The following is a 23,259-nucleotide window of genomic DNA, read 5'->3' on the forward strand; positions in this document are numbered from 1 at the left end:
GTTTCTACGAGCATTGGGGAAGCTTTCTCTCCTCTTTACCTTCTAGATGTGGGGCAGTTCTAAAGATTTGGGTGTACCTGACTTTCATGTATGCACAGAACTCATGTATCTGAACCCCCATGTAAGGTGCAGTCGTACTGTATAGTTGATTGCCCTGTATTCTTACTGAATTGATTTAAACCTTTTCTTTTCCTGTTCCTAAGTGGTTTGTGCTTGTGTCCTTATTGTATTTAGCAAGATTTATATTCTGCTTAATTAAAAAGAAAAAGAAAAAACCTCTAAGCAGTTTACATAAAAGCATTCATTCAAAACTGCAGCAAAAGCACTTTCAAAACAGCAGACATAATGCAATCAAGTGACTATAGATAAAATCAGTGGTTTTAAAAACATGTATACTGAATGAAATGTTGAGAAGGGAAGTGGAGATTGATAAATTGGCAGGATTTATTTGGGACAGTTGAGGGAGTTGGGTATATTTAGCCTGGAAAAGAGGAGACTGAGAGGAGATAGGAGAGCCGTCTTCTAGTATCTAAAGGAGATTCTTGTCTAAACATCAGGAAGAACTTTCTGGCAGTCAGAGCTGTTTGACAGTGGAACAGTCTCCCTCTGGAGGTTGTGGACTCTCCTTCCTTGGAGGTTTTTAAGCAGAGGTTGGATGGGCGACTGTCATGGATGCTTTGGTTGAGATTCCTGCATTGCTGGGGGTTGGACTAGATGACCCTCAGGGTCCCTTCCAGCTCTATGCTTCTATGATTCTCTGAGCTACAGTTTCACAATGTTTTAAATAAACTTGTCGTATCCAGCAGTAATTAAAAAGTGGCTTAAGATACAGGCATAATGGTTTAGTGTGGATGAACTCCTGTGAACTGGTCTGTATGCTAGTGATTAATGTTAATGAGATTTTCTTAGAATGGATTCATTCTGTCTTTGTTCTTTTAATCTCTGATTGTTTACAGCTGCGCCTCTTTGGAATCTTGCAGACTGGTGGTAGTTGTTTTTAAAATTACATTTCTGCGGAGGCTTGCCTGAACCTGGAAAGATGTTAGCTAGCATTTATTCACAGAACTTGTATCTTGCCCTTTATCTCAGGCGGGGGGCGGGGAGCCAGTTTCCACTCCCCAAGAAATGCTTTCAGCCCCATCATTGTCAACCGCTCCATGGGTTGGCATCCGTCAGTCTCGGGAGACAGTGGAGGAATGCGCCTTAGGGGGTGAAGTCAAACCGCTGGGCGGTTGCAGCGCCTGCTGTGTTTGTAGAGACCGACATGGGAGAGACATGTTTTGTTGCAGCTGGGGCAGACCAAAGTGTCTGCTTGTGCTGCTGCAGGTGCACCACGGCGTTCCTTCTCTCTGCGCTCCTCCTCTGGTCACTGCTGTAAATGCACGACCTGACTGCCTGTCTCAACACACTGCGGTCGTCTGCAAGGGATTCCCACATGGCGTGGATTGATGTTGCCAGCCTTCATGCCATGTTTGCAGGCATCTTTGTAACGCCGACTTGGTCTGCCAGCAGTCCTGGTGCCTGAAGCCCGTTCCCCCATAGAGCACGTCCTCCGACCTGGTGGAATGCTCTGTCCCATGGGACTAGGGCCCTTCAGGATTTAACCTCCTTCCATCGGGCCTGTAAAACAGACCTATTCTGCCTGGCCTTTAATTTGAATTCACCCTGATCTTTTATTTCCCTTCTCTTCCCTTCCCCTCCCCATTTTTATGAAGATCACCCGCTCTGAGACCCCACAGCAAATTCTCCCCTGGCCTCCTCACTGGCCCAAGTAGAACCAATTCAGCCAGAGCCCTGGGGATTATCTGATTGATTTTTTATTTTTGTATTTTATTGTTATTCATGTTTTTATACCGTATTTTATGCTGCTTTTATAATTAAGTGTTTTAAAGTGTTTTAAATTTGTTGTTAGCCGCCCTGAGCCCAGTTTTTAAACCGGGAAGGGCGGGGTATAAATCAAAATTTATTATTAGTATTTCTTATTCTTTGGGGATCCTGTCCTCTTCCAATCTGTGGACATGGCCGAGCCAGCCTAGAATGGAGGTCATGGGCAACTTTGGATTTACCACAAGCCCCCGGTCGTTTCACATACTATTGACCTGTACACCACTACTTTATTCTTCCGCTGCCACCAATTTTGTGGGGAAAAACCCAGGATTCCCTGGTGAAGTATTGAGTCTCAGTCAGGTAGAGTTAACAATGAAGATTAAAGTTTATTTTAAACATGAACAAGTTTTAAAATATATTTGAAACACTGTCACTCTGTTCCCTCTCAGTCTTGTCCCTGTCTCTAGCTCACTCTGACTCCTCTATCTCTCTCCCCCCCCCAAAAAAAAGAACCAACCGAACTGTCAAAACCTCTGGGCTGAGCCTCAAAATCAGGTAGGCTCCGCCCTGGGCTTTCTTATTGGTCCACCTATTCACCCTTTCTCTCCCCCAGTACAAATTTATCCCCAACGAATGGGCAAACGCCACAACCGCCTTACACATGTAGAAAGTACAGTGGTACCTCAGGTTACATACACTTCAGGTTACATATGCTTCAGGTTACAGACTCTACTAACCCAGAAATAGTGCTTCAGGTTAAGAACTTTGCTTCAGGATGAGAACAGAAATCGTGCTCTGGCGGCGCGGCAGCAGTGGGAGGCCCCATTAGCTAAAGTGTTGCTTCAGCTTAAGAACAGTTTCAGGTTAAGAACGGACCTCCGGAATGAATTAAGTACTTAACCCGAGGTAAGACTGTACCAGGTCCTTTCCCCAGGATCTTCGGTGAGAGCTAGGAGGCACCCCTGCCTGAAACATTTGGAGAGCCATTCTCAGTCACTGTTGAGTATTCTGAGCTAGATGAACCAGTCTTCTGACTCAGTAGAAGGCATCTTCCTGTTCTCATCAAGTGCATTCATAGCTCAGTGGGAGATCACCTGCTTTTTCTTGCAGGAAGTCCTGGGTTCAATCGCTGTATCTGCAGGTAGAGCTGGGGGGGAATAATAATAATAATAATAATATATTATTTGTACCCCGCCCATCTAGCTGGGTTTCTCCAGCCACTCTGGGCAGCTTCCAACAAAGATTAAAAATACATTAAAATGTCACACATTAAAACCTTCCCTGAATAGGGCTACCTTCAGATGTCTTCTAAATGTCAGGTAGTTGTTTATCTCTTTGACATCTGATTGGAGGGCGTTCCACAGGGCGGGTGCCACTACCAAGAAGGCCCTCTGCCTGGTTCCCTGTAGCTTTGCTTCTCGCAATGAGGGAACCGCCAGAAGGCCCTCAGCGCTGGACCTCAGCGTCCGGGCAGAATGACGGGGGTGGAGACGCTCCTTCAGGTATCCTGGGAAAGAGCCCTGTTTGAAATCAGACTTAGTTAGTGGAGACAATATTGAGCTAGAGGTACCAGTTGCAGAAGGCAGCTTCTTCTCATAGAACTGTAGAGTTGGAAGGGACCAGAAGAGTCATCTAGCCCACCTCCATGGAAATGCAGGAATCTTTCCACCCAACGTGGAGCTTAAACCCACAAGCCAGAGATTAAGGGCCTCATGCTCTATCAACTGAGCTATCCCAGAGCATTTTACTCCAAAGTAATTCTTTATTCAGAACCATAAGGTCTATAATCCTAAAAAGAAAAGGAGGCTCATAGCTCAGTGGCAGAGCAAGATCTCTGTTCAGTCTCCAGATAGGACAGGGAACGTTCCTCATACAAAACCCTGGAGAACTGCTGCTGCCAGTCAGTGCAGGCGATGCTGGGCTAAATGGACCAAGGGTCTTGGACGGCTTCTCCTGTTAGGAGAGAAGGGTTGTCGGTCAGTGGTAGGATTTTGCTTTGCAAAGGTCCCAAAGTCCAGTCTCCAGGTCGGACAGGGAATATCCCTTGCCTAAAAGCCTGGAGAGATGCTGCCAGTCAGTGTTGGCAATCCTGAGCTAGAGGTAGCAAAGGTCTGCCTTGGTGTAAGGCAATTTCCTATGGGGGCCAGGAGTAACTTTTTGGGAAGAGGCCTAGGAAGAGGTAAGGAAGTTAGGAGCAGAGGGGGGCTGGAGCAAGATTGATGGACAAATGAGGAAGACCCGTCTAGTTCAGCATCCTGTTCTCAAAGGGGCTGAACAGTGGCAGAAAGCCGAATTCAAGCACAAGAGCCTTTTCCCCTCCTGTGGTTTCCGGCAACTGATATCCACCGACCTGAATGGTAACTGGCGACCTGAACTCACCCTTTGTAAGGTCTTTTTGGCTGCAGGGCTCTCGTTGATTATTCATCCGGCACCTAAAACCACTCACTACTGTACAAAGTAGGTGAGGCAGACAAAGGACTCTGCCTGCAGGCTTACAATCCAAGAGGAAACATGAAAGAAAGCTGGAGACGAGAATGTACAGAAATCAAAAGACTTTCCCGAACAGGGAGGAAAGGTGTTTACCTGCTCGGCAAACCAATCATTTCGGGAGTTAGAAGACCTCGCCTGGGTGGGTGGGGTTCTTGGTTTATAAAGGCAGGGCATAGAAAGCCCTTCTTCACGCGATTCTGCAGAATTAAACCGTGGAACTCGCTCCCACATGATTATGGTGAGAGCCGCTCATTTGGATAAGGCAAATTCATGGAGGATAAGGAGGGTACCAACAGCTTCTAGCCACAATGGTTGTGTTCTGCCTCCACTGCCAGATGCAATGTGGCAGATTAAGGACAAATGGAAGTATTTCTTCACACAGCACATAGTTAAACCATGGAACTCCCTCCCACAAAATAGCCACCAACAAGAACACACTTCCCTCCTGTGGTTTCCAGCAACTGGAATTCAGAAGCATTGCTGCCTCTGACCAGGGAGGCAAATAATAGCCATCAAGGATGGTAACCATCGATATCCCTTTCCTCCACGAATTTGCCTAATCCTCTTTAAAGACATCCAAGTTGGTGGCTTGCTTATTTGTTTACTTATTTGTTTATTTACTAAGCATCAGGCTGGCATGTACACGGTTTTTGTGCGTCAATTCTATCGGCAAAATTAATTTGAACGTAAACTCTCAAGTTGCTTAACTCTTGCCCGAAACTCAAGGAAGAAGGGGAAAGTAAGAAAAACATCCCAAAAGGGGAAAAGAGGAAAAAAGAAAGATTAATTAATCTGTTCAAACTCCCCCTTCCCTGTTCCTATTATTTGGTTGGTAGAAAAGGTGAAATCACATCAGAATTAAGGTTGGGATTTACCAGCCAGGCAAAACAGATGATTAAATGGTTTGGTAGATTTGGTCTCTTGATGTTTGTGCCCTTCTGTGAAGTTGTTTGAATGCTATTTGATTGGAAATCATTTATAAGATAGCTGCAACAGCGCTTTGGAATTGTGATTAGAATAATAATATTAATAATAATAATGATAATAATAATGTCCTTCATAATGCCTGAGTGTTGGCACTGCTGCCTGGGCCTGATAGCAGCCCAGCTTCAGTTCTTGCCTCCGACATGTGGCCTCCGACAAGCCTATTTCACTCAGCCTTAGCTCCTTACACTGTCTGCAAAATGGGGGAAATAATCATAATACCCACCTCCCTCAGATGATGGTTGTGGGGATTGCAAGAAGGCACTGTATCTAAAGCTCTAGAGGGCTGCATGAGATTCATCCCATTATTCTGTTTGATTATTTATTGATACGTAACTGAATGTTCTATGGATGGCCTCTCTGTTTTCACTGATGTATTTCTTTGTGTTTTGGGTTCCAAATGTTGTGTACACATTTTCCTTTCCCCTTTTAAAATTATCTTACTGTGTTTTATGTAAACCGCTTAGCAGTTTTGCATATTAAGTGTATAAATATTATTGATGAAGATAATGATGATATTAATACAGCGCTTTTTGCTATTATTTTGGGCTTCTCCTACTTCTCTTATTTATTTGTTACATTTCGATCCTGCATTTCTGTCCCGGTATAACTCAAGGAAGCAGGAGTCTGAATAGTTCCCAAGTGGTCTCCCATGCACAAACTGAGCAGACTCAGTTAGGGATGGATGAAATTTCAGCTTCTCATTTTTCCAGAGTTCAGTATGCTTTTTTCCTTTTTTAAGTCCTCATGAAAACTCTCCAGCATTTTAGTGCAAAGTTCTCCTGATACACTCATCCTTGCATGCAATTTCGCCTCATATGCATTTTGCAAAGCAGCTTTGCACATTTATTTTCACTAACATGGGCATTTGCATGCACACTTGATTTCAGAATGGTCTCATTCACATTCCTTGATTGGAGTATAGTGCTGCAAAATTAGGAGAGGCGTGTAATAATAATAATAATAATAATTTATTGTTTATACCCCACCCATCTGGCTGGGCCTCCCCAGCCACTCTGGGTGGCTCCCAACAGAATTAAAAGCACAATAACCATCAAACATTAAAAACTTCCCTAAACATGGCTGCCTTCAGATGTTTTCTAAATGTCAGATAGTTGTTTATTTCCTTGACATCTGATGGGAGGGCGTTCCACAGGTTGGGCGCCACTACCAAGAAGGCCCTCTGCCTGGTTCCCTGTAGCTTTGCTTCTCTCAGGGAGGGAACTGCCAGAAGGCCCTTGGAGCTGGACCTCAGTGTCCAAGCTGAACAATGGAGGTGGAGGCGCTCCTTCAGGTATACTGGATCGAGGCCTTTTAGGTCTTTAAAAGTCATCACCAACAGTTTGAGTTGTGCTTGGAAACATACTGGGAAGGGTACATCTGAAGGGCGTTTCTGTGTTTCAGTTTGCATATTGTTACAGAAACTGCAGATGAGGCTGGTTTGCCTGTACATGGGAACTGAATCCAGTTTCTCCCCTACCTGAGTCACTCTTGAGCTGCTTTCCTTCAGCAAAGTGGCTGCATCATACATCTTTGGACCATGCCCTGCACCCACATTTGCAGTCAGATGGGTTCTTCCTCATTCTTCATCTCACCCTTTGCACAGCCACCCCTTTATCTTTGTCTGATTGCTGCATTCAACTTCTGCTCAGCTTTCTGAAGCCCCTCACAAATCCACCCTTCCTCCTTTCATCCTGTTCCACCTTGATTTTGGCTCCCTTCCTCGAGATCTTCCGACGACGCCACAGCCTGGCAGAGCCTCTGATCGGCCAGATGTTCTGGCTGCGACTGATAACTCTTGTCCCCCATCCTGAGCTGATTGCTCACCCCCAGCAGGGAATATGGTTATCTCCACCAGACAGACTTCTTTTTCATCCGGAAGCCCAGAGATCTCTCTTCCTTGAGGCTTGTGGCTTCGGAGGTGGCACTGAAACACGTCCCTGCCAGAGTCTCCAGATTTGGGAATGCACCTGAGTTCAGGGAAATGATTAAGGAGGTGGGGGTGAAGCAAGGGGAAGATAAAGATCTTTCTACCCAACTCCCTCCCATCCCCATCCTCGAGTAGGACTCTTTATGCCTGCAACACCCGCGTAACAGATGCTCAAGGGGAGAGAGTTTTCCTTCATTTGCATTCCTGCTCACCATGCAGTTATTAAATGCACAGCAATCTTTCCAGGAGAACAAGTTGGCATGCCAACCTTACAGGCCACACGCTTGGCCCACTGGCTCTTTTTTCCAGCATCCATGTACAGAGTGCTGGACACGGAGTCATTGTGTGATGAGCTCCCTCCTGGCCTTGATGCCTTTACCTGTAAAATGGGTGTAATAGAAATATTTATTTATGTTTAAAATATTGGTGTGCTGTAATGTAAAAAAAATCAATCAAAGCGGGTTGCAACAAACATAAAACCATAAAAAGTTAAAAAATGATTTCAATTAATAATTGTGGAAGGATGTATTCTTAATTGTTTTCAAAGTCCTGGCAGAATAGAAGAGTTTTCAGCAGGTGTTTAAAAGTTGACACAGAAAGTACTCTTCCTCTTCTTCTTCTTCTTCTTCTTCTTCTTCTTCTTCTTCTTCTTCTTCTTCTATCACTCGTAGCCAAGTAAGATTGTCTTCCGTAAGTGACTGTGGAGGCCAATTCTGGATCCATATGTCCTTCCACAGTGGGACATAGGTTTCCGGACGGGAGTTGATCACAGTGAGGGTTTGCCAAGCGTGCCTTCCTCTTAGCACGTTTCTCCCTTTCGTCCTGAGTTCAAGCATCTTCAAAGCTCATGACACCTTTGGTAAAAGCTGTTCTCCAATTGGAGCACTCGCAGGCTGGTGTTTCCCAGGTGTTTTGCCTTGAGAGAGTCTTTAAACCTCTTGTTGACCACCACCATTACGCTTTCCATTTTAAAGTTTGGAATAGAGTAGATGATATTCAGGCATCTGAACAACATGACCAGTCCAACAAAGTTGATGTCTAAGAATCCTTGCTTCGACACTGTTGATCTTTGCTTCTTCCTGTACACTGGCATTAGTTCGCCTGTCTTCCCAGGTGATACAGGAGGTACTAAAGGATCCATGACAGATGGCCATCTAGCGTCTGCTTAAATATCTCCAATGAAGGAAAGTCCACCACCTCCCGAGGAAGCCTATTCCACTGTTGAACATTGTTGACTGTCAGAAAGCTCTTCATAGAAGATGGTGGACTCTTCTTCATTGGAGGTACTTAAGCAGAGGTTGGATGTTCCTCTGCCAAGCATTCTCTAGCTGCGATTCCTGCATTGCAGGGGTTTGGACTAGAGGACTCTTGGATTCCCTTCTAACTCTACATTTCTACGATTCTACCCTGGCAGTGTGGGCCAGGATACAGTGAGTCAGATCTGTGTAGCTCCTCTGACCTCCCGGTTCCTCTCCTCTCCTCAAGGTAAAGCCCACCTATGCCGGGGGGCAAGGAGGTCCCTGCCGTGCGGTGAGGAGGGGCTTCGAATTGAACACCCACAAGACCCAGCTCTGCCATTAAGGGAAGGTTGAAAAATGCACGGAGAGTGGAGCATTACAAAAATAATACAGCCATCTCGGAAACCAAAGGCAGGGATCAAAGGCCGGGCTCGGCTGCCCCGCGGAGGCTTCCTGCAGAGCTCCTGATAAGCCTTTGTAGTGGGCTTGTTTTAAACCGAGCTCCTCGAGGAAGGGAACGGCTCAGATGCTTGGCTGAGATTTCTTAGACTCCAAGATAAATTGGGAAGAAAGCGGAGGAGCAGGCGGGGGAGGCTGGTCGGGAGGTTCCAGCAGCGAGCAAGGCGAACATCAAAAGCGCCCAGCCCAGAATCGGAAGCTGGCGGGCATCAAACAGCAGGCTGGCTCTCAGGTTTGGGGACAGTGGTGTCACACGGGGGTCTGTTGGTCTGTGGGAGTGCTGCTTTCATGGGATGATCTTGAACTGCAGAGATGGTCGCACCTGAATCTCATTCATCCGATTTAGTGGCTTACGCAAAAGCAGAACCAAAGCAGTCGTTCTGGTCAACATTGCTGGCCCCCACCCAGGTGCGCCAATCTAGGTGGTGGAGTTGTTTTCAGCCCCCTCAATATTTGTTTGAAGGAGGCCCAGCCCCCTCCCCAACAGTATTGAGGGGGGCTGGGGCAGCCTAGCAGAAGGCTGCCCTGCACAGCATTGGGAGACGTGTGATGTCACACATGTGACATCACATGCTCACGATGTACACCAGCCCCCCCTAATCTTGGGAGCAACCCAGCACCTCTGCCCCCCGCCCTTCATAAAAGCATAAGAACAGCCTTGCTGGATCAGACCTGTGGCCCACCTAGTCCGCCATCTTGTTCTCACTGTGTCTTCAGGGAGGGTTGCGGGTTCTGATCCCGGGCACTTTTCTAAACTTATGTTCCCATTCCAGTGGCTTGTAGAAAATGGTGGCAATAGGGTTTTGTTGGTGGGCCGTTTCAGGGGAGCTTTGCCAACTACCCCATCTTAGGTTTCCTGGGGATGACTTCCAAATAACTCTCTGCTCCTGCAACATGCCGTGCCCAGGTAGGTCTGCAGTTTTGCAGAGAGGCCAATCTACCACGCTGCTCAATTTATATATTTTTAGCTGTAACAAGATGAAGGGGCTGGACAAAGCACCAGAGGGGGACTGGCGGACTGGCTCCTTCCCGGGCTGCAGATTAAACTCAGCCTTGGAAGATTGGAGGCGGGTGATGAATTCAAAGTGATTACAGTCACCTTTTAAGAAGAAAAAAACACACGCCCCTGGATCAAATACTGCAGCTGGGGAGTGAAACGCGTCTCAGTCCTCACCGCTCTCGGGGATTTGGACATCAAAGGCTTTCATTTGCCTTGGCATTTTGACTCCTTGACGTCCGCAGCCTCTGCAGAGTCCGTGGGCGAGAGTTTTCCAGGGGTAGAGGGTGCAGAAGGGTTGGGAGGGAGCTTTGGGGCTCTGGCGTGACGAGAGCGGCTGGGCTGTAGGGGGTGCTGTGGAGTCACGGGTTCTAGTCCATTTGCTCATCATGGTGCTGGTGGAGGAGACACCCATATTATTACTTGATTTTGGTTTAAAAATACAGTGGAGGCTCGGCTTGCAAACGTGATTTGTGCGGGATGCACGTTCGCAACCCGCAGCATTTGCAACCCGCGTCTGCGCACGCACATGTTGCGATTTGACGCTTCTGCGCATGCATGACCGCCGAAACCTGGAAGTAACCTGTTCCGGTACTTCCGGGTTTCGGCAGTCCGTAACCCAAAAAAATGCAACCTGAAGCGGCTGTAACCCGAGGTATGACTGTAAAAGTAATACAAATAAATGGCACTTTGATATGTATAAGAAGGCGGTGCCCAAAACAGAAACACAATCCGCAGTGAGACAATTCATATTCTAGATTCCTTACTCTTTATGGACCGGCATCAAGGATAAGAGTTTTTTAAATGGGATAGCAGGTGAACAGTGTTACTTTTGATTCCGCTAATCAGAGGCATACTGCTTCCAGTAACGGAGGCGAGACATAGGAACCATGGCTAGTAGCCACAGATATATTCCTTATTATCCTCGAGGAATTTGCCCAACCCTCTTCTAAAGCCATCCAAGTCGGTGGCCATTGCTGCCTCTTGTGGGAGGGAGTTCCAAATGTTAACTGTGCGAATAAGTCCTTTTCATCTCCCTGGAATCTGCAAAAATTCAGCTTTACGGGGTGCCTATGAGTTCTGGAGAGAAGGAGGGGGATATTTCTCTATCCATTCTCTCAGTTCCAAGATGCAGGGATTTATTTTTTAGCTGGAACGCAGTCTCAGCATCTCTCAGGTGGGTGCTGCTGCCATTAGAATAAAACAAGGGAGGTGTTTGTGTTGAGTTCTGGCACCTCTTTTTCTAGAAAAATAGCGCTGCCAAGACACTTGAATTCTGATGACCAGACATGCCATTCCCCAATAGCCTCCTAGTAAATAACTCTCCCTTCTCTCTCTCTCTCTCTCTCTCTCTCTCTCTCTCTCTCTCTCTCTCTCTCCATCCATCCTTAAAATCTATCTTCTAAAGAGCCCCTATTTCTCATTAAGCTTGTGCCTTAAACCTCTTAATGCTCATCTCCACCCACACAGAAGTCTCTAAGTGAGGCCTCGTTCCCATTGAAGAGGCAACACTTCAGACGGCAGGTGGGGCCTCACACACTAAGATGCTCCTGCATGCAATAAATGTGGTACCCAGACTGCTTTTTTGTCCATTCGTGGGAGGTGGAAATTCAAAAGCCTGTGAAGATGGCTGAGAAAATTTCAGTGAACTCTTTTGGAGAGAGAAGGGAGGGTTCAGCTTGCGTTACATAAAAGAGGCGCAGAGAGTCTGTCTTGTCTGTCTCTCTCTCTGACTCCCCCCTCCCTTTCAGATCTTCAGCACCTCATTTAAGTAAGGGAAGCCAAACTCAAGGTAATTTGTAATAAGTCAATCTATTAGTGTGGCAGCTCCTGCACTTCGGAACTCCCTGCCTATTGACATAGGGCAGACGTTTGTGGTTAGGCAAGGCTACGCTGACACGTAGAACTCGGAGGTGCCCTTTAATTTGCTGTTTAGCTTATCATTGATTTTATTTTCGTGTGAATGTTTTAAATAGCTTTCAAACTGGTGTTTACCAATAATTCTTATTCTTTTTGTAAATCGCTTGGAGACTTCTTTCTTATGATCCCGTAGTATATAAAATTTGCGAAATAAATAAATGTTTTACACCCATCAATTTAATGCAGTTTTTTTGTTTGTTTCTTTGGTAAAATGCTTAGAGGTTTTATTATGATCAAGCAGTATATAAATGTTGTCAAACAAAGAAGTAAAACTCTTTAAGGACTTAGATGCAAGGGATAAAAACGGCCACCTTGGAATCTTCCAATCTGTGTAAAGAAACCACCTCAATTTCCACCTCCATTTATTTACTTATTTTATTACTATTTTTATCCTACCCTTCCTCCAAGGAGCTCATGGTGGCCTACATAGTTCTCCTTCGTCCTCACAAGAACCCTGCAAAGTATCAAAGAATCATAGAGTTGGAAGGGAACCTGAGGATTATCTATACCAACCCCCTGCAACGCAGCTGTCTCCTAAAGGGAGCGAACCTGCAACCTGGTGCTATCAGCACTGTGCTTTAACCTACTGAGCTATAATTAGTATGTTAGGCTGAGATGGAGTGCTTGGTTCAAGGCCACCCAGTGAGCTTCTTGACTGGGCGGGGATTCGAACCCGGGTCTCCCAGGTCCCAACACTCTGTAACCACCACACTGATGACATCCACCTTCTTACATAGAGGTTTCCTAACATGCTCAGAGGTGTTATTACAGTCAAGTGGTATTTAAGCGTCGTCAAATAAGTAAGTTAAATATTTCCGGAGATCTGGATGTGGAAATGACCAGCTTGGAGTCTTCCAATCTGTGTAAAGAAACCATTTCTGTGTTCTTCCACTGCTGGCATCCACCTTTCTCTCTCTCTTCCTCTCTCTCCCTCTCTCTGCAGGGCTGAGGATTCCCCTTATGAGGTCATGCAGCTGGACTTTGAAATGGAGAACTTCACCAGCCAATCGGTGACCCGCCGCATCATGTGGCATATAGACTACCGAGGCCGAAACCCTCCGCCCGACTTAGAGAAGGCTGTGACAGAGCTGGCGGTCATTCAGAGGGACATTCGTGCCATCCTGCCACTGGCCATGGTGAGGGTCCCAGTAGTCAGGCTGGAAGTTGGTTTGTATCTGTGCTACCAGTGCTATTTTTCTAGAAAAAGAGTTCTGGAACTCACCATGAATGCCTCCCATGTTCTCTAAGAACAGCAATGGTGCCCACCTGAGAGGTGCCGGAACTGAGTCCAGTGAGTTCTGGCTGAGAAAATGCCTTGTGCGCTACCCCTTCTGTTTCCTGACCTGCCCATATCCCAAAACTGGCCCACTGGACCCATTGCATGATCTCATTCCCCTGACTCAAGTAAAGAAGCCTGTGTTTCCCACGCTTCTGGGGCCTGGAGTGTAGTTCTATCACAGACGCAGGTGGCGCTGTGGTCTAAACCACTGAGCCTCTGGGGCTTGCTGATCAGAAGGTCAGTGGTTCAAATCCCCGCAAAGGAGTGAGTTCCTGTTGCTCTGTCCCAGCTCCTGCCAACTTAGCAGTTTGAAAGCAGACCAGTGCAAATAGATAAATAGATATCACTGTGGCGGAAAGGTAAACAGCATTTCCGTGCACTCTGGTTTCCATCACAGTGTTCCGTTGCACCAGAAGCAGTTTAGTCATGCTGGCCGCATGACCCGGAAAGCTGTCTGTTGACAAACGCCGGCTCCCTTGGCCTGAAAGCGAGATGAGCGCCGCAACCCCATAGTTGCCCTTGACTGGACAAAAAGTCCAGGGGTCTTTTACCTTTTTACCTTTTTCTATCCCCTCACCAAAACTGGAGCCAGCAGCACAAGGGACTTTTGCAGGCCAGTTGGCCAGTCCAGGTGTCAAAACTGGCCCACAGGAGGCAGAGGGTGAGGAAGGTCAGAAAGGCCCCGCCCTCCCTGCAGTTTAGGATCCGGGCACTCTAACTACCACAGCCTCCTTTGTCCCCTCAAGGACACGGAGATCATCAATACGGCCATCCTAACAGGTCGGACGGTGGCCATCCCAGTCAAGGTCATTGCCATTGAGATGACGGGCGTCATCGTGGACATCTCAACTGACGCAGAATGCAAGTCCACCAATGAGGACATCATCAAGGTGGGTGGGGGAAAAAATCAAGGTGGGTGATGGGGAACCAGGCTGTGTGGGTATATAAGAGGCACAACTGCATTTGTAAGATCAGTCCCAACATGGCTAACCAGAGGTATCTGCATTTTTGTATTATTTTAATTACTTTTTAACAGTGTGTGTGTGTGTGTGTGTGTGTGTGTGTGTGTGTATTTATCTGTTTTACAGTTTAAAATATTCATTTAAACAATCTTAAAATATCAATGACTTCCCTTCTTCCCTTTTCATGGTTTATTTTGCATAACACAAATCCCTGCATATTTTATATAAACTAAACCATTCAGTATTCCATTATGACATCCATCAATACTTATTTACACAGGTGAATTTATCTTAATGCTCCCAACGTTTTCAAGTGTACACACTTTCCCCCTGTATATTCAACATTTTTCAATCTTCTTTAAACATATGTTCTTCTTGTTCTCTTATTCTATAAGTTAGGTCCGCTTCTGGCTAGCTTTTGGTATTTTATCTGTGTTGTTTTGATTTCTGTAAGCCACTTTGAGCCCCAGTCTGGGAAAATGACAGTAATTATTATTAGTATTATTAGTATTATTTTGTTCTAACCCCAAAGTCCCAATTCCTTGTATGAAAGGTGCTCTGACCTTTCTGCAGCTTCTCTACCCCATGATACACCCTCCCACCACTTTCACATAATCCCTGCTCCAGAGGCGGCAGCAGCCAGCCCACTCCCTGCCAAATTCCTCACAGTGCATATGGAACTCCCTCCCACTGGAGGCAATGATGGCCACCAACTTGGATGGCTTTAAAAGAGGATTGGAGGAGAAGGTTCTCAATGGCTACTAGCTATGAGGGCTGTTTTCTGTTTCTATTCAGAGGCAGTGATGCTTCTGAATACCAGTTGCTGGAAGCTACAGAAGGGTGGAGGGCTCTTGCGCTCGAATCCTGCTTGTGTGTTTCCCAGAGGCATCTGGCTGGCCAACATGAGAACAGGATGCTGGACTAGACAGAGCCACTGGCCTGATCCGGCAGGCTCTTCTTCTATTCTTACACCCCTCGCCCACTGCCTGGACTGAAAACAATCAAGTTTGATTTACCATTGCCAGGTTTTAATGGTTCCCTTTCAGCCTGAGCAAGCACGCTAGCAATCCTGCATTTCTGGACAGGCTCCGAGACACTCTGATGGGGCTAATGTGCTCCTTCCCCGCTCGTAAATCTCTCCGGTTGCCGGCCCTCGAATCCGGGGACGGGACCGAGCCTGCGAGCCGGGTTGAATAATTGATCAAGTCACTGCCCCTTTGCCTCCTCTTCTGACTTACCTTCCTCTATTCCTTCTCTGCCCCCCCCCCCAACCTACTGAGTTATGTTGACATTGCTCCGAACGAGGTATGCTTGGCAGGAACTCTTGCGTACCTGGAGAGACTGGAGGGAGGGCGATTGCTCTGTCAGGACTATAAACCTGCACCATCCATCAGGCAACCCGCTATCTGTTACTGTAAATAATTCAGCATTAAGGAGAGCCGTGGCGTCGTCGGTGGCTCCACTCCCCGGGTGTGTATTGCAAAGAGGGGGCATAAACAACAGGAGTAGCTCTATCGATCTCCGGGCTTGAGGAGCGCGGAGGAACAAGCCTCCGGTTATCTGTGCAGCGAGAGGCTGACGGATGCTGCGGCCCCGTCTGGCTCAGAGCGACGCGGATCCCTTGCGCTCAGGAGAACACGAGAACTCGTGGGCATCCAGTGAACAGGAGCTAGCCAACCATGAATCATGTAGTACAAGTCACAGTTAACTCCTTATTAGCGGAAATATGATCAGCAGCAGGAATGCCAGGCCTAATAAGCACAGCAACTTGTCTCTGGTAGATGTTGCCCGCATGAAGCAGTTGCCGAGACTGAAGTAATCCCCAAGCAATCAGAGACTGTGTCTACACATTGCCAGTCTCTGCCCTCTTCATGCCTCTGGGAGATCAGAGAGGAGGGGAGCTGGTTGCAGCAGGAAGGGGAGACATCCGTGCCTCTTCACCAGCCAGATCTCTCTGCCTCTTGGCCTCCCTCCTCTCTTGCTTCAGCTTCTGCCTCTGATTCTGGACTTCTCTCTGCCACGGACTCTCCCAGCTCACTAAGCCCCGTTGCTCCTTCAGCTTCTGACACCTCCTCCCCACAGTCTTCTCCCTCTGACCGCTCATCGTCATCCTACCAACATTCCCTGAGCTCCGAGACTTCTTCCCCTGGGGGTTTCCCAGCTGGTTCCTCCCACCATTCCTCTGCGTCCAACCAGTCCATGACACAGAGCCACGGAGCTCCCACAGAGTGGTGTTAGGCTGCCTTATCTTGAGACGTAACTATTTGATCCACCTAGGGATGGCTCAAATGTGGACCAGCAGCAGCCCAGCCCAGCCCAGCCGGCTTCCTCCCTGATCCTGCGATCTGGCAATATTGTTGTTGTTTAGTGATTTGGTCGTGTCCGACTCTTCGTGACCCCATGGACCAGAGCACGCCAGGCACTCCTGTCTTCCACAGCCTCCCGCAGTTTGGTCAAACTCATGCTGGTAGCATCGAGAACACTGTCCAGCCATCTCGTCCTCTGTCGTCCCCTTCTCTTTGTGCCCTCCATCTTTCCCAACAACAGGGTCTTTTCCAGGGAGTCTTCTCTTCTCATCAGGTGGCCAAAGTATTGGAGCCTCAGCTTCACGACCTGTCCTTCCAGTGAGCACTCAGGGCTGATTTCCTGAAGAATGGATAGATTTGATCTTCTTGCAGTCCATGGGACTCTCAAGAGTCTCCTCCAGCACCATAATTCAAAAGCATCAATTCTTTGGCGATCAGCCTTCTTTATGGTCCAGCTCTCACTTCCATACATCACTACTGGGAAAACCATAGCTTTAACTATATGGACCTTTGTTGGCAAAGTGATGTCCCTGCTTTTTAAGATGCTGATCTGGCAATGCCAGGGATCAAACCTGGAACCTGAGAGCCTGCTGGATCAGGCCAGTGGCCCAGCTAGTCCAGCATCCTGTACTCACAGTGGCCAACCTGATGCCTCTGCTGGGAAGCCTACAAGCAGGATTCGAGCACAAGAGCCCTCTTCCCTCTTGCGCCTTCCAGCAACTGGTTTTCAGAAGCATTTCTGCCTCCAACTACAGTCATCACAGCAGACAGTAATCAATTGCCTTCCCCTCCATGTACTTGTTCAATCCTCTTTTAAAGCCATCCAAATTGCTGGCCATAGCTTGCCTCCTGTGGGAGGGAGTTCCGCAGTTGAACTATGCGCTGCACGAAGAAAACGGATAAACTATGCCGAGATGGCGAAACTCACAGGAAGAATTAGAAACCAGGAAGAGACTGGCTTTAATAAAGAATGGAGAAAGTTTATAATTTATTTTTAAAGATTACTGTAAACAATTACACACATTGGTAGGATGGATGGAAATCTATGGAGTGATAAAGGATTTATAAAAGTAGAGCTATGGAAGAGATGCAGAGGGGGAAATCATTACGTGAAGAGCCACGGTGGGAGGGGAGGGAAGTCAAAGGGGATTATACGTTTATGTTGTTGTTGTTTTCTGTTTGTAAAAATGCAAAAATTAGATTTAAAAAGAAGACGAAGGGTTTTCTTTTCTCTCTCCCGAACCTGATTTTCTTCCCCATCCAGGGATGGATGTTACCCAAAGTGTAGCTAGCGTATAGCACGAGGCATTGGGGAGTTTTTCTCCAGCAGCATTTCAAGACAGATGCTATTATTTGTCGTCCCTGGAAGGGCTGGGAGCGAGCCTGCTCCGGACTGTGTGGCTGGGTGTGTTTATTAGTGCAGAGGAGGCGAGCGCTGTGGCGTCGTCTTTATTTTGATGAACGACACAATATCCAGAGATGCATTTCAGGGCTCATTTTTATTCCGATGCCGAGCTGAGATTGCCTTTGCAGACATGCTGAGCTGGTGTCTCTTGGATGTTGAAGGCAAGCTTAAGTAGCCCCGGGGGAATAAGAAGAAATAGACCCCAGCTAATGTCTAACACACACACACACACACACACCACGTATCCCTGATGCCAGAACAACCAGACAGCTTCATAGATGAGAGGAAAGGTTTTCCCAAACAGTGGTCCACAAACCACCAGTAGTTTGTGAGAGGCAGTTCGTGACCTCTAGCATGGGAATTCAGCTTTGTCATGGCCAAAGCATCCTGGGTCTCACCTCTTCCTCTTCCTTGGTACCCTAACCCACCAGTTTTGTCTGCAGGTTTCCAGCAGCTGCGACTATGTCTTTGTGAGTGGCAAAGAATCGAGGGGCTCCATGAATGCTGGGGTGTCCTTCAGCTACGAGCACCTCACCGCCCTCCTGGAGATGACCGTCTGGGTCCCCAAACTCCCGCTGCACATCGAGCTCTCTGACTCTCGGCTCAGCCAGGTGAAAGGGTGGCGAGTTCCAATCTTACCCGATAGGAGGTAAGCCAAGAGTTGGGGAAGGAGTGGGGTGGTTGGAAATCCGCTCGGGGATTATGTTTGAGAGCCTCTAGGCATGCACAGCGAAGACTAGTGGCCATTCTTGATCCCATTGCCCAGAAGCTTCAGCTCATGCCAGAATTCTCCCCTAGGTGCTCACCTCCTTAGAACACGCAGGGACATGCAACTCTCTTATTTGAGAAACTTATCTGCTACAAAAAGCACCATCCTTTTTCAGACATTGGTATTAACTAATTTTAATAGCATGTTTTGTTGTAGCCTACCATAGGCCCTCATGGTGAAGAGATAATAATAATAATAATAATAATAATAATAATAATAATAATAATAATAATAATGTAATGAAAATAATAAAAATGGGGTGGAAATATCCACCCATTTAGAGTGAGGGAAGGCAGCACAGCCATCGCTCTGATTTGACTTTGCGATGTCACGTCACATGAAATCCGATTGGCTACGTGATGTCATTACGCCAGATGCACAATCCCTGATTGGCTGGATTGGTTGGTTAGTGGAAACTCTCCTTTTTAGGAAAAGGGGGGGGGAGCACCAGAGCAGCTGCCAGCTGACCCAATTGCCTTGGCTCCCACAGGTCTGTCCGGGAGAGCGAGGATGACGAAGAGGAGGAAGAGCGGCGGCAGAGCCGGGGCTGCACCCTCCAGTACCAGCATGCCACCCTGCAGGTCTTCACCCAGTTCCACACCACCTCCTCGGAGGGCACGGACCAGGTGGTCACCATGCTGGGCCCAGAGTGGATGGTTGAGGTCACGGACCTGGTCAGCGACTTCATGAAGGTCGACGACCCTCGGGTGGCTCACATGGTGGACACCAACACCCTCGCTGGCCGGGAGCCTGGCACCACCCTCTTCAAGGTAAGAGCGTAACAGGTACCCAGCAAGGAAAGGACCCTATCTCTCTTCTAGATCACATGCTTTTCATGCAGAAGGTTCCAGGTTCAATCCCTAGTGGCATCTCCAGGTAAGGCATTAGAGAGACTCCTTGCCTGAAACCCCGGAGAGCTGCTGCCAGTCAGTGTAGACTGTACAGAGCTAGATGGACCCGTGGTTCCTATTTAGATAAGCCCTTGATTGGGGGCCACGAGGACTGGAATCTGAGGTTAGTGGCGGAGCCTCTGCTTTGCAGGCAGAATGTCTTAAGGTTCCATTCCTAGAATCTCCTGGAAAGCCAATTCCATTCCATGTAGACAATACCGAGATGGATGAGCCAATCGTCAGTATAATGAATCTTCCTATGTTCCTCTTAAAATTAGCCCTTTATTTGAAATAATGAGGACTAGAATCTTGGCTTGCTTTTAAGTAAAAATTCAGTGATGGAGAAAAGGTCCCAGGCTTAATCCCCAATGGCAGCTACAGGTAAGGTTGGGGGAAAGACCTGGAGAGCTTCCACCAGTTAGTTAGATAGATAGACACAATTGCCTTGTTCTATATAAAGCAACATCCTATATTAAGGAGCAGGGGTTATCTGCCTCCATTAGGGGAGGCAAAGGAGGTGCAGCCGTAAACATCAGTTTCCCCAACAATCTAAGCACCTTTGGATTTGCAGCTCCCCTCCCCTCCCCTGGCACTAGGTACTCCTCATATCGGAGGCCCCTTTCTCACACATTCATAGAATTGTAGAGTTGAAATGGACCTCCAAAAGTCATCCAGCCTCATGTAAAGGAGAGTCAACCACCTTCCACGGGAATCCATTCCATAGCCGAATGGCTCTGGCCGTCCATAAGTTCCTCCTAAAGTTTCATCAGAATCCCCTTTCTTGCCATTGAAAGTCATCATTTCGGGTCCTCCGCTCTGAAGCAGCAGAAAGCAAGCTCCCTCTGTCTTCTATGTGACAGCTCTTCAGATTTTTGAAGGTGGCTGTTATCTCACCTCTCAGTCTCCTCCAGGCTAAGTATACCCAACTCCCACAACAGAGGCCCTCTCTTCATTCTCGCTTCACGCATCCCAGGGCTAAGAAAACAGATCTGTTTTCCTTGGTGGGAAGGGGGAAGGGGGGCTCATCTGCATTTTCCTGCCTCTACATTCCCCTTCCTCCTTGGCTGCACACCCCTACACCCCTTCTTCCTTCCCTTCTCTCTCCCTCTCTCGCATTTTCTCCCTGAACCAGCTCCTCTTGAGCCTGTGCCAAGCATCTCTTAACTACAATTAGTTCCAAGCCTGGGCACTGTATTGCCTTCCTAAGCAGAAATTCCCAGGCTCCCAGATGCTGCCTTCAAAGATTCGAGCAGTTCAAGGTCGGAGTGTCTTCCCCCGGTGAAATGTACTTCGGAGAATTGTGTGTGTGTGTGTTTGCAGGGCGAGTGCATGAAGGGAAGGCCATGGAGTGGTGCTGTTCTCCGGCTTGGCTCAATAGCATCGCAGGCCTGGGCTGGAAAGAGAGATGCAATGCTTAGCTAGAGACCTCAGCAGGCAATTTCTCCATCAAAAATCACAGAATTGGAAGGGTCCACGAGGATTGTCTTTCGCCCAGCGTGGGACTTGAACCCACAACCCTAAGATTAAGAGTCTCGTGCTCTCCCAATTGAACTATCCTCTGGCTTTTTAAAAGGATCTCCCAGCTTGGGGTGTGGGTTGACACTTTTCCATTCCATGGCATTCATCCCTTTAATAGGTATCGTCGTTTTTTTACACACAGCACACAGGGTTCATCCAGACTTCCTTTTTGAGCTTAGTTTCTAGGTGCCGGGCAAGGGCAGCCGCACAGAGAGCGCACTACAGCAATCCACAAGGGTGATGCACAGTGTTAGAAACTCAGATATATAAGCTAGGTGCCAAATGGCTCATTAAACGAGGGTTACAATCACCAAAGCAGAAGGCCTGGTTGCCATTTGGGGACAAGGCAACTTTTGGGCTCCTGAAATTCGTTCTGATTGTGTAGACAAAATATACCTGATAGAATTCTGCAGGATGTGTTGCTAGTGTGCTCAGGGAAGTTTTTAATGTTTGATGTTTTATTGTGTTTTTAATATTTGTTGGAATCCGCCCAGAGTGGTGGTAATAATAATAATAATAATAATAATAAATTTTTATTTATATCCTGCCCTCCCCAGCCGAAGCCGGGCTCATGGCAGCTAACAACAATAAAATAATACAACATTCTAAAATCATTTCATTATAAAATTAATTCAAATCAAATTGATGGCAACCATTGGGCTAGAGTTCTGTGAAGATTGCCAAAGGAGGGAGTCAGGGTGTGCCCTGACCTAAGGCTTGGTGGAACAGCTCTGACTTGCAGGCCCTGCGGAAAGATGTCAAGTCCCGCAGGGCCCTAGTCTCTTGTGACAGAGTGTTCCACCAGATCAGAGCCACAGCCGAAAAAGCCCTGGCTCTGATTGAGGCCAGCCTAACCTCTCTGTGGCCTGGGACCTCCAAGATGTTTTTGTTTGAAGATCATAAGTTCCTCTGTGGGACATACCAGGAGAGGCGGTCCCGTAGGTACGAGGGTCCTAGGCTGTATAGGGCTTTAAAGGTTAAAACCAGCACCTTAAACCTGACCCTGTACTCCACCGGGAGCCAGTGCAGCTGGTATAGCACCGGGTGAATGTGATCTCGCAGCGAGGACCCCGTAAGGAGTCTCGCCATGGCATTCTGCACCCGCTGGAGTTTCTGGGTCTGTCTCAAGGGCTCAAGGAGCCCATAAGTTGTTGTTGTTGTTGGATCCCCAGGCTTGCACCTCCAGGTGGTGGAGACGTCGGGCACCATCCTGGCACCTGGGCATCTTCACTTGGCCGCATGTTGGCCAATAGCCAAGTGCAAAATGCACCTGGTGAATTTCCAGCCTTGGTGGCGATGAGGAATGTGACTGGGCGTTCCTCCTAATCCCAACCAGGGGAGATGTTCCTTACGGCCCACTTCTCTTCCCGTAGGTGGTCTCTCCGCTCATGGAGGCGGTCCTTGGGGAGACCCTGGTGACGGTGGCGGACGAGAAGGTCAGCATCACCGAACTGAAGGCCCAGGTCATCTCAAACCTCTCCCTCTCCCTCCACCCCAGCCCTGGGAACAGCCACACCATCGTGGCCAAGACGACAGCCCAGCAGACTCTGAACTTCTCCAAGCAGGTACTTCTTCTGGGGCAGCCCTCATGGATTGGGGGCGGGGGAGGGGGTAGATTTAATTAATTAATTGTCTCATTCTTTCATTTAGAACCCACTTTTTCTCCAAGGAACTCTAGGGGCTGCCCACACTTTTCCCCCTCCCCATTTTATCCTCACAACAACCCTGTGAGGTTGGTTCTGAGGAGCAGTAGTGACAGGCCCCAGGTCACCCGGTGGGTGGTCCTAGCCCAACACTCTAACCCAGGGGTCAGCAAACTTTTTCAGCAGGGGGCTGGTCCACTGCCCCTCAGACCATGTGGTGGGCCGGTCTATTTTTTGAAAAAAATAATAATGAACGAATTCCTATGCCCCACAAATAACCCAGAGATGCATTTTAAATAAAAGAACACATTCTACTCATGTAAAAACACGCTGATTCCTGGACCATCCGCGGGCCAGAATTAGAAGGCGATTGGGCCGCATCCGGTCCCATCCTTAGTTTGTCTACCCGTGCTCTAACCACTACACCACACTGCCTCTTGCTTGCCTTCTCTCACTGTAATCATTTCCTTAAGTTTACATGTTGTAGCTGCTGCCCAATATTTTTGCTAACCGTTCCAGCGCTATGGGTCTCTATTCCCCGCCCCCCAAATTTGTCACAAAATGAGTGTCTGATCAGCTGCTATCAAATTCCATATTAAGTTTTTATGTTTTTCTCAAGGGTCTAAATCCCTTCTGAGACAA

General features: G+C 47.7%; 1 protein-coding gene across 3 annotated transcripts in view; it reads left to right on the forward strand.

Moving 5' to 3' along the window:
- Positions 1 to 23,259, forward strand: part of TMEM132E (transmembrane protein 132E) — a 124,588-nt gene that overhangs the window by 96,181 nt on the left and 5,148 nt on the right. For all 3 annotated transcript variants that reach the window (XM_083479192.1, XM_083479191.1, XM_083479193.1), the window contains exons 4-8: positions 12,789 to 12,981; positions 13,871 to 14,014; positions 18,241 to 18,446; positions 19,057 to 19,336; positions 22,348 to 22,539. In XM_083479192.1, coding sequence (XP_083335318.1) covers positions 12,789 to 12,981; positions 13,871 to 14,014; positions 18,241 to 18,446; positions 19,057 to 19,336; positions 22,348 to 22,539 — 1,015 coding nt within the window. The remainder of the gene's footprint in view (positions 1 to 12,788; positions 12,982 to 13,870; positions 14,015 to 18,240; positions 18,447 to 19,056; positions 19,337 to 22,347; positions 22,540 to 23,259) is intronic.

Source organism: Podarcis liolepis, assembly GCF_965112155.1.
Source record: "Podarcis liolepis genome assembly, chromosome: 16".
In the NCBI taxonomy this organism is placed as follows: Eukaryota; Metazoa; Chordata; class Lepidosauria; order Squamata; family Lacertidae; genus Podarcis; species Podarcis liolepis.